Here is a 12,122-nt window from a genome sequence, read left to right as displayed (position 1 = left end):
ATCTCCATTTAGGGATGAGTTCCTAAAAGTGATATAGAAAAACAGGCAGAATCATCTGGAAATAACTACTTCTGGTTTAATTTTCAGAAAAATGGGAGATGAGAGGATTCAGATTTTTCTAAAAGTAAGGCAAGTTGTAGCAAAGGCTACATGAGGATGGCACACAGACTGAGCTTTGTAAGTGATGTATTGATGCAAGGCCAAGAGGGCAGATAAGCTCACTCTGGAGGAGAGCATGCAGGAAAAAGATGTGGTCAATAATAAATTCCAGTTTATCATTGAAAACTAGAGGGCAGTTCTAATCAAAGACATGATAAAATGACAGAGAGTCACAGGAGTGCAGATAAAAATTTTAACACAGAAATAGATTCTGGTCTTCATTTATAAGATCATGTTCTTTACTGTCTTTTAACAATTTATCTTTTTAACTCATACAATTCCACAGAGGTTTTTTATTTTAAATTCCTAGCCTTAAAAAATGTGTATGACTGTATAGCTGGGCCTTGATGTTGGACAGGTGCATTGTGAGGTTCTTTGTCCCAAAATTCCACGTCCACAGCAATATCTTGAAAAATTAAATTACGTTAATTTCCAAAGGACTTGCAGCCAATTTGCAACTTCAGCTAACATAGTAAAACCAGCCACTGAGAGATTGGCTTTCCTTTTCCTTGCCATTGGTGCCTGAAATCCTACTGCCAGCACACTCTGGGTCTGAGCTGTGTGGTTGTAGATTGATAGGAAATTCTGTTGCATTACTGAAAAGCTAATAGGACAAGGGAGCAGCTGTTACAGACAATTGTCAGTTCTCTTTTTGGTTTATTTCCTATAACTGGTGGGACATGCTTCCTCAGCAGACTTCCAAAATGAAGTTTTATTAGCATACAAATAAGTATGTTTGGTTTAAAATTGCTTTTGAATGAATCTTCTACTTGGGTTTTAATTTAGAACAATTGTAATTAAATACATTAAATTTTCGTTTCTGCTGTGCAATTACAGAAATTTAGTTCCAGCTTGTTTTCAAGAAAAAGTATGAATGCTTTCTTATCCTTTTGGTTTTAAATTTTGCATATTTACTAAAGTTTTTTCAGGATCTTTATGTTTTTGCTTTCTTGTTATCAGTCAGTTTTGCCATATCTGGGTTTATTTTATGACCTGTACAAGTGATGTGTTGAGAACTGGAAGAACCTGCACTGAACTCCGCCATCCAGGGCTCTATTTCCAGCACGCACCAAGAGGGTGGCTGCTGGATGTTTTACGTGGTGCTTACTGTTTCCAGGGTTAAATTTATCCTAATACTTACTGCAAATACCTCAAAAGCTTTATGCCTTAATCTAATCTTGATACTATTTTTTAGATTTCTTTAAGTTTCTTAGATATGTTTAACCTGGAATATAATGAATGATTTTTGCTGAGTTCTTTTAAGGTTAATTTCTTTGATTTGTTTTAATATACTTCTGTTTATTCTTACCCAGTGCTCTAGTATATTAGGATCACTGGGTCTAAAGATCCTTCTTTGCAATCTATTTTTCTCATTTTTGTAGTACTTTAATGCTATGTGGGGCAGTATAGAATCCAGCCTATATCCAGGTTTTTCGTAGTTACTTTACATAGTTTACTTTACAGAAAACTTCAGCATAGATACCAGTCATTCCTTTTCCATTCCCATTTGTAAAAGCACTTTTGGATTATTTAAAAATAAAATGGCAAAATTTTTAAAATAAATTATATTGTAATTTAATCTACAATTGAAATTTGGCCTGGTTTTAAAATTTGCATGAAAACCAAATCATTTTAAGTCAGAGATCCATGGATATCACACAAACAAGTATCTGAAGGCATTTGACATAATTTATCATTTAAATGCTTTAGCAATCTTTACTCTGAAAGTAAATCCTTTGAGTTTTCATACCACTTTTTCCGGAGTTCAGTTCTTCTACTACTTAACGCATTAAGGAGTTGTTTCCCCGCCCCCGCCCCAACCTTTACACTGCAGTTTGGAAATCAAGCTGTCATACTCTAAGACAAAGTTGTTGAATACTTGCAGGTGTTTTAGCGTAAGATTCTTCAAGAGGGGCTGCAGTGAAATGCTGGTGTGATGCTTCCTGTGTCTCTGCAGGTCATGCCAAGGAGAATGGGGGAACTGGAACTCTCTGCTAGGGTGGATGCAGCCGTGCAGAAAAAACTGTCTAGATGCTGTGCTGTACTGAGGATCAAGGATCATAACTCTTTCCATTATGAAATGTTTATACTTCACCATGGATGTTATAAAAAGCTCCCTAATGGTGTAATATATAAAAAGAATACTGGAAACAGTCAGACAGTTCTAATAAGGTTATGTACAAATGAAACCTGTCCACATTTATTCCCTTTACCAAACAGCATGTGGGGAACTGGGAGTACTTAACTGAAAGAAGTTTTCTTGATTGAAAACTGCTTTTTCAGCTTGCAGATCTCCTCCTCCCTCTCCCTCCACTCAATGGAAAAAACAACAGCCCTGAAGGAAATAAAGAAATATATCCTCTCTTGAGGCCTCGCCCCCATCCCTGTGCAATCCTTCTACAGCTCCCAGCAGCAACTTCTGCTTCCTGCAGCCTGAATAAACTTTGTTTAAAAAAAATAATAATTGAGCTTAAACGCATTACTTCTCTGTGTGGTAATGAATTGAGTGTGGCAATATACTGTGTTACAGTTTTGTCCTTGGCATACCACCATCTGGAACAGCTCTCATGGAGTACATCAGGGAGCCAATGATCTGTTGTACAAAACTGAACAAAATACCACTGCAAGGATCCTCAGAAAGGTTTCCTGCAGATTTTACTTTGAATAGTTTTCATTTTCATGCTTTTTTAGAAAGTTCTTGGCTGATTGCCAACTTCTAATGAGGAACGATCAGAAAAAAATTGGTCTCTAGATCTTTGTGTAAGGAAGTAGGGCATTCCCCTTGCATCTTTTGGAATAAAATGCAATGCATTTTTTTTCAGTGGTTTATTTTAATTGTTGTCTTTTATGGTACCTTAAGTTGTGCTTGTATTCATACTGTACAAAGCATTTCTCAATAAGATGGGGTGTTTTATTTTTTATATTAATCCACAGCAAAGCAATGCTGCACAGCATTCTTCATAAGATAGAAGTTAGCTTTACTGAAGTCTTCTAATACAAAAATAGTAATTCTTTACAGCCAGGTAGTGTACACTTGTTTATTTTCTAATTTTGATTATTAGATGATCGTCAGAATGTTGCTATGATATTTTACTGCCATGTGACATGTCTTTGCAACACCTCAGAAAGCTGAAAGGATGTGAATTAGTCATCAGTAGTTAGATATCCTAAAACATTCCTAATACATTTGTATATCAGGGATTAGCTGATTTAAACAGCTACATGGGAAGCCTGCAAGAGAAAATTCTTTCATAAGTCTCAAGTTAACATGCTGTCTTAAATAACATCTTCTGACATTTTGCAAGCCTCAACACTATTAGAGAACACTTTGACTTTGTGGCCTATTTCATGCTAATATTTTTTTTCTTTTTCACATCACAAAATTCTCCATGAGGACTCATCTTTCTGTAGCTAGTAAAATTACATGGTGCAAATGTGCTTTTGATTGTTATTCCTGTACTGAATGTATGCAAGTTTCTCCCTGACTTAGTGAATTTTTATGTATATAGGGGGCTCAAAGTCAATAAGGTATTATTAAGAAAAAAATACAATTAATAATAAGGTAAACATTTCCAAATTTCACACCTAGGTTATTTTTAGCTGTTAGTGACCATGTTTTCTGTTTGTTTTGCTTAGTGTTTTCCACGTGAGAGTCATAGTAGTAGGACTTAGTCCTACTTGTGCATTTTCTCAGCTTATCCAGTCTCACATCATCGCATCTCCTTAATTAGGGCAACATCATCTCTTTGGCAGTCCTTCCTCTTTGCATAAATTCAATGTGCTTCTGACTGGTTATAATCAAGTACTGATGATTTGATTTGATGTAATCAAATGTTGTTGCTCCCATTGCAAAATTCTGTTCTTCACATTTTTTTCGCTCTTCTTCCCACAACATTCTTTGTCATATTAATCATTAGATGTCTTTGCTTTCACAGCACTTCCAGACCCCCTGTCTATCCATTTCTCTTTTCATGTCTTCTTTCATTTGTTTTGACTCATCTACACTCCCTGCTCATCAGACCTCTTCATGCCACTCATCAAGACCAACGTGTTCAGTGTTTCCAAGAGGCACTGCCTTGTTCACTCCTGTGTGTTATAAAGGTGTTTGCTGTGAACATTCACACTGTTATTGCAATGCTTTATTCAAAATCCTTACAAAAAATTAATTTCTAGGATACTGTAATATAAAAACCAGGAGACATGTTGCCACTGGATGGATATCATTACCCATGCTGCTGTTAGTAGTTTACTTTTAATTCCCTCTCTGTGGGTGTGTTTTTTCTTATACTTAAATTGTAAGCCTTTGAGGACAGAGACCATTTTCATCCTGTGCTTTTGCAATGTGGATCTGTGGTCCATAACCAGGGTTTGTGTTGTTGTGCAGATAAAGCCCAAATTCTGTGCTAAGGCACCTCCAAACCTTATCACAGTTGCTTAACTGCCTTGTTCCTTTGCGTTAGCATATGGTCTTTCAAATGCACTTACTTAAAAGTGTAGATGATCAACTGCTTTAACATCTTTAAAATACTAGCTTTTCCTTTTTTTCCAAGACAAATATATAACAGATGCATAAATGAACCACGGAATGAATGTGCTGCAGACACAGAGCCATCATTACACTCTTCACAATCAAGTTTTTTCATAAGCTCATGTGGCGTACACCTGTGTTAAGTTAGCCTTGCACTTAGGTGCAGTGTGGAAGACTCAATAATTCAAAGTGGAATTTGTTTCTTTGTTCCTTTTGTACTCTTTCTCATATCCTCTCCCTTCATTATTTACTGTGCTCTGTTTGCCTTCTGTTTGTACTTACAATTATTTTCCTAATACTTGATTTGGCTGAGGTTCAAATTCACCCACAAGAAATTCAGAAATTAGTAAGTAGAGCCGGACAGGGATAGTACATAAGGATGATTTAAAAAAAAATAAAAAATAAAATAAACCAGTAATCAATATATATTACCAAAAATGTCCTTTAAGTTGCAGTGTATTGCGTATCTACTAGTATAAAGTGTGAAAATTAAGAAATGGGAATATGCATAAGCTGAAAAATAATTTGATCAGCGATTGAAGAGAGCCAATTGAGGGTTTGAGGTTCAAAAAATAACTTGCTTTTACAGCTCTGTTTCATATATTAAAGTCATACTTACTAGCATTTCAAGAAACTTCAAGTAGAAGTTTTCTAGTATAGTTATAGCTGCATGTTCTATCATAGAATTGTTCTCCTATTTAGCTCTTTCATTGTCCTGAAGGAAAAAGGCATTTCTTTCTCATCCATTGAGAAGGGGAAATAGGAACTGGGTAAAAAATAATTTGGTTTGAATCTAAAATGGAGGTGGTGTCAGGAGGAGAAACAATTGTAGAACTCCAGCTTAAGTTGAAGATGTTCACTAGCCACTAACAAGTCTGATTTCTAATTTGGGGATAAAATGAGAATAACCTTGCTCTAAAAGCCATCATTAGAGCCCAACAGAGATACAGCTGACCAAAATGCTAAAGCTTTTAAGGTAAGATGGTAGTTTTCTCACTCATTAATTGGCTTATTCTTAAGCTGCACACTTATTATGGTAGTGTGCAGCCTCCTCAGCAATGAGGGCCATTTGAAGTAGAAGTTTGTTAGAGTTGTGCTCTGCCAATATTAGCTCTGTAGCATCTGCTCTTAACTTCTGTTTACTGTTGTCCTAAATAGATTTAAAAGCTTTAAGGCCTACCTCCACTGTATAATTTATATTCCCTTATAGATCATCATCCTTTCCATATGTTTTGAGGACACTTAAAAAAATTATTAGTAGAATTTGAAACATCAAAATTGAAATACCTAAGCACTAAAATGAATTCTGTATCTTCTGCAGTATGAATTTTGTATCTTTTGCAGTACACCGAATTCCACCTCAGGTTATGATTTAACTCTTGGCTTACAAACCATCAGCATTTGAGATTGTTTGCTTTTCTACAGAACTCATTACAGAACCATTACTAGACTATGCATCACAATGCCCCTTCTTAATCAAGAGAGTTCAATACCTGTTCTGCATGCAGTCAAGTCATTTCAGCATAAACAGGCATAAAAGCATATTGGTTAATAACATTAACATGGATGACTCTAGCTGATGGTAGGGGCTAATTGTTAATTGTGTGGTTCATGTCTGGCTCACTTGTGTGATTTACACTGATGCCTGAACTGCCATGTCTCCATTAGAGATGGCAAAATTAAAGGTAATACAGGGAAATGTGACTGACATGCTGATGGAGAGTTCTACATGGATGTGTTAACTTCTTCTCTAAGGCCATGTAGTTTGTTCTTTAAACTTGCATCATTTCACAGCTGACAATTTTCTATTTTGTAAGCATAGGGAAACTTACCTTAGACCTATAACTTTATGATGATTTTTAGAATTTCCTTGGTGAAATGTGGGTATTTGATGTTGCTACAAACAATAATAGGTAACAAGAATTAGAATTATCAAAAACTGTCTTGATGGAAAGAGTCTCCCTGGAATTTGAAGTGTATCCTCTTTTAGGGGCTGAACTACATCTTGATCTCATTACATTTTTTTTTCCCTCATCAGAGGCTCTCAGATGGCATTTTGTGGCAATAGTTTATTTGACCTGACCCAGAAGATTCTGGCCATTTGGAATGTGTTGTCATAAGCTATTAGTGATCCATCTATAAGAGTCGTGCTTCTAGGCTTACTATTTGGTTAAGGGGGGGAGAGAGAAACCAAAAAAACCTCAAAACTAAACACCTGGCTAAAAAATAAATGCAATTACTAAGATTAATGACACAAATATTCTTGGTAAGTAAATGTTGATATTTAGCTGAAAAAGTACCAGAACCAAGCAGTGACAGACAAAAGGAGTTGAGAAAGAACTGACATCACTGTTTTTTAAATAATTCTAAACATCTTGGACAATAGTTACTGATTTCATGTCAGAGTCCTAGTGTTGCATGGGATTTGCTAGTTTAAGTTTTCATGTATTTCATTTTTGTGTCAGTTTCATGCATATTTCTTCAACATGGACTTTTAATGCACAAATTCAAATATTATGTAGGCTTCAAAACAGCCATTTATAAAGGGAAGGGCATCCACAGGCAAGTTTTAAAAATACTGGTAATAAAGTTTGCATCCTTCTTCAAATTATTGTGTATAGTGCATTAAACAGGAGAACAAGCAGTGTCAACTGTCAAGTTTGTCTACCTGGAGATAGGTTGAAGAGTCAAATATTTAGACATACTTATCCTATGAAATGAAGATAGAAGTCTGCCTTCAGAATTGCAGTTAATATGATTTACAATAATGATACTTAAAGATTATTAAGGTAGCAATCAAATGCCCAATTAGTACTGAAGAAGTTTACTGCTATGTGCTGGATGTAAAGAATAATATGGAAAGTTTTTGCCTCTTGACAGTTTATAATGTAATTTAATCTTTACTTTTCTTTCCCTTTGTTTCCTAGCATAAGGCGGCACCAGGAAAGGAGAGCTATTTTAACTCCCATTTTAACAGATTTCACCGTTCGAATAACTGCAGCTCCTGCCATTATTTTTACAAAAATTGATGCTGCAGAGAATTTACACCCAGAGGTTTGTACAAAGTGTCTACAGAAATAGCATAATTTTTAATATATGTTAATATATTTTCATATATGTTTTACGATATTTTAATATATGAATAATCTTAATATTTTACCACTCTACCATTTGAAGTGTTCAGGTGTGTTTTCAAATTGCCAACTGGAGAAAGGTCATGAGCTGAAATGTTCTTTTTCTGCTGGAGAAAGAATTTTTGTATAGCATTTGATACTAAAGGCAGTCCAGCCAGAGGTAGATAAGCCTATTTTCAGTTCCAAAAATGGGAATCCTTTAATGGTTTCCAGCAATATTTTTTAAAAGTCTGTGATGGAAAGGCGTTGAGAAGAGGTGCAGCGTAACAAAACATTGTATTCACAAGCTTCTCATAAAGAAACCTGAAAATGCTGTCTGTAGACTATCTATAATAAGAAAGTTAAGCTGAGTTCTCCTATCCAGATTTCCAAGACCCCAGATTGCCACTAAGCATCCATTTCCCTACTTTTGCCATAAGTACTTCCAGGTACTCAGATTTAACAGTCACTTTTGCTGGTGTGTTGTTCAACTAGTTAAGAATAAATCTGTGAAGCAGGTTACACACAAAAGGTATTGGCTGACTTTTTGCCATTAGTTTGTAGCTCAAAACCATTTTATATAGGGAAGATACCAGAAATTTTTTGTCAGCTCATAAGGATAATTTCCCATAAAAACTCCCTCCTGGGAAGAGCAAAATTGGTACAGGAGTGTGAAGGGTACTAGAGGTGTATTTCAACATGCAGTGGGTGTACATTGTTGGAAAAAAACAGCTGGTGGGCATAGAGAGAAGAAATCAACTGTTTCACACTTTGTGTAAAGGGTCATCGGAAGGTTAAATGGAAAATTACTTAATGTAAAAAAGAAATAGAAAGCCCCAGTATGGCTTTAGTGCATAGAAGTTATTCAAGTTTAAAAGAAAATCTGATCTTCGCTAATGCTTATGTTCAAGAATGTCAGTGTTTTCTATAGGTGCATTCTTCTTGTTATCTATTCCCTAGATGACATTCCATCATGAAGGGAGAGGTCTAGTTTAGATTAAAGCTTGAGCACTGTGCAAACTTCTCATGAGACAGAGCAGTTCTTCTCCCCTTCTGTCTGTTTTTCATCTCTTTATTGTTTGCCAGCAGTGGTGAAGGTCTCTATTTGTGCTAGACAACACCAATAAAACAGTGGCTACTCAGCTAGTGTTGCCAAGGTATTAAGAATGGCTTGCAGGCAAAGAGGAATCAATCAGGTTGGCTATCAGTGAGTTCCAACACATGATTTCATTATAAATCAAGCAGAGTTTGTGTTTAAACAAAAAATCAAAAAACTATATCTTTTTCTTGGACGGAAAGGAGAACTGGAATCATTGCCAAGGACACTGACAGCCCACTGATACTAGCAAGAGATGGAAACAAGGCCTTGTGCATGAGATGCTTTTCTTGCAAAGTTTGCCTTAACAGTTCTGCTGTTGAAAGCCGTGCAAAGAATAAGCCACATCCTTTAGAAGCATGGCACACCAATTTCTCCTAAAAAGACCACATTTGTACTATATATAATGTTATATATAATGTTAAGTATTGACTACAGCAGGGGAACCACAATACAGTTATGTAGAGGCTGAAAATTATTTTCCCAATGGCTGTTACTTAGTATTTTCCCTTAATTTCACAGGAAATTTTGGTCTGTGGTCATTCTTTGGAAGTGAATATGACAACAAATTTGGACTTCTTCCTCAATGTGGCTCAAGTGCAACTTCTTCAGCAGCTGGTACAAGCTAATATGGTTGGACTGGAAGCTTCCAGTAGCACCACTGAGGTAGGTTTTTCCCTGGCTTGCAACTGGATTTTCAAGAAGTCCATCTGCAAAGTAGTGTAGCTCTGAGCAGGTGTTTGTACCATCTAGAAAAGATTGTATAGGTAAAGGAAATACATGTTTTTTGTTGTTTGTATGGTCAGTTTCAAAACGCATTCTGATGTTGATTGAAGAATAGAAAGAGTGTTAAGAGTATTATTCAGTAAATGCTGTTATGATAGGGGTTCTGTAACATCTTACGTGCAAGGAGAATTATGTAAATGAGGAATGAAACAAATTTTTGAGAAGTAGGTTTTTGAGATTATTTGGTGTTGAACTTTTCCTGAATCTTTGGTATTTTATTGTGAGTTCACATGCTACATTGTCTTTCACTAAAGCTAGTAAACTATAAAATCTTTTCTGTGCCTAGTAACCACTACTCACATTAATGGTATTAGGGACTCAGGTCCCTAAAATTCAATCCACCTCTGAATATTTTCATACTTCTATAGCAAAAATGTTGGTACATCATGAGGGATCCTGCATCTGAACAGCTGGAATATTAATGATTAGTGATCAGCAGCCATCTCTTGAATTTTGTCATTCTTTGTTATTGGGACTTGATACCTCAGTTTATATTGAAAGCCAATCACAGTCACAGACTGGTAAGTTTAAATTTCACACTTTGACACTTTTGCACTAATACAAACAAAACAAAACAAAAACCAGAAAAACAAACAAAACAAAACAAAACAAAAAAAAAAAAAAAAAACAAAAAAAAAAAAAAACAGGAGAAGGTAGGGAAAACTTTTTCCCTAAGAAAAAGTATATATTTCTTATCTTCAAAACTTGGAATCTAGTCCAGCATCTTTAGGATAATAGAAGTTAATAAATGACAAAGTACTAATTCTGCTGGAATGGCTGTTGGACCTATTGAGGTACCTTTGCAAATAAGAACAAGAGTTGGGGAAAGAGTTATTGAGCAAGACACAGTCAACTATTCCAAGAATCTGGCTAATGGGAGACCTGGAGAAGATTTTCTCCTTCCTTTCCTGAATCTCACAGTTTCAGCATTGCATGTGAGTCTGGGTCAAAGCAAGGAATGCTCTAGAGCAGCCGAACTATTTATATTCCTCTCTCTTCACCCTGTCAAAACCCCAGAAGTTGTTTGTGCTAATTGAGGCATCACATCACCCCCCATTCCTTTATCACTTCCCAAGGATAGAGAGAAAGGGCATTGTTTCATTAACATTTGGAAACATGAAAGATGTAGAAAAGAAATGCAGTGTATTTTTCTTGGACAATTTACAGACACAGGGCCTCTTTTGGAGATGAATACTGTAAATTAGATATAGAAATATCTTCAATCAATTATTTGTAGAGCAAATAGAGTTTTCCCCATTGTCAGTGGAATGGACAGAATCAGAAGATTTGAATAGATGCCAAGAATCTAAATTCTGAGTTGGCTTTGTACTGAAGTGCTGCATGACTTACTTGGACTGTAAAAACTTAAAAGGAATTTGCTACAAAATTTCAGAAAGACTTTTGTTGACTACATCATGAGATACTTATTTGCTGTTCATCAGTAACTCCCTTGCATCACTGAGGTCTCTTGTAATGAATGAGGGGATATTTCTGTCTCAAGGTGTTTGCCTTGTCTTTAGTAAATAGAACTACATCTGGATTTACTGTATTGGAAATATAAATCCATTGGTTTGTTACTTTTTGTCCAGTTCTGCTTCAGTAATGTGTAGCTCTGTGGGTCTAAGTGAAGCCACCTTACCCTCTAGTATATGCACATTTAGTATTATTCTTATGGTTCTTTAGTCATCAGAAAGAAACATCATACACTGATTGTATGCTACTGTTTTTACCTTGGTGAATGAGATCAGGAGCACGTAGCTTTTCATACTTCACACCTGCATGTTATTTCATTGCAAGAATCAAAGCATAATTTATGTTGAAGACACTTCTGGAAACCATTCCTTTACTCAAAAGAAGAGTAATGTCCAAGCTAGATTAGGCTTTTCAGGATGTTGTTCAGTCAAATCTTTCTTTACCTCAGAGGAATGACCATCTGGATAATTGTCCTGTGCTTAATTACCCTTGCTTTGGGATATTTTTGTCTTTATATCCATGCAGAATTTTGCCTGATAAAACCTTCAGTCATTGCCTCTCAAAATTTCACAGGACCTTTCCAAGAACAGTCTGACTTAATCTTCTTCATAGCCCTGCTTTAAGTAAATAGAAACAGTAATTATATGCTCCACCATCATCCTTATCCTTCTCTCTTTCTGAACAGACCTAGCTCTCTCACCCTCTCCTTATAAATTCTGTGCTTTAACCTTTTAATCCTCTTGATAATCCCCTGCCCATTCAGGTTTGTCACTCTTCTTCTTCTGCTGTTGAGCTCAAAGCTAAAGACAGTGCTCGGGATGCTGACATGCAAGTATCTCATCATCTCACCTCTGATCCAGTGGCTGTGCTGCTGCTGATGCTTCCCAGTAAATGCTCAGGCTCCCACACTACAGGGACAGTCTTGTCACATGTTCAAGTGATCATGTGATCACTTGTTGGCCCCCAG

The 12,122-nt window shown here is 36.0% G+C and overlaps 2 protein-coding genes across 7 annotated transcripts in view; one reads left to right on the top strand and one right to left on the bottom strand.

Annotated features, from left to right (window-relative positions):
• LOC134426653 (cytochrome c oxidase subunit 6C) overlaps nt 1-12,122 on the bottom strand; it is a 475,168-nt gene that overhangs the window by 315,366 nt on the left and 147,680 nt on the right. The window lies entirely within an intron of this gene.
• Nucleotides 1-12,122, top strand: part of VPS13B (vacuolar protein sorting 13 homolog B) — a 429,375-nt gene that overhangs the window by 277,797 nt on the left and 139,456 nt on the right. For all 6 annotated transcript variants that reach the window (XM_063171820.1, XM_063171844.1, XM_063171830.1 and 3 more), the window contains exons 32-33: nt 7,615-7,741; nt 9,419-9,562. In XM_063171820.1, coding sequence (XP_063027890.1) covers nt 7,615-7,741; nt 9,419-9,562 — 271 coding nt within the window. The remainder of the gene's footprint in view (nt 1-7,614; nt 7,742-9,418; nt 9,563-12,122) is intronic.

This window comes from Melospiza melodia, chromosome 1 (assembly GCF_035770615.1).
Source record: "Melospiza melodia melodia isolate bMelMel2 chromosome 1, bMelMel2.pri, whole genome shotgun sequence".
NCBI classification, from domain to species: Eukaryota; Metazoa; Chordata; class Aves; order Passeriformes; family Passerellidae; genus Melospiza; species Melospiza melodia.
This window is presented reverse-complemented; position numbering and strand designations above follow the sequence as displayed.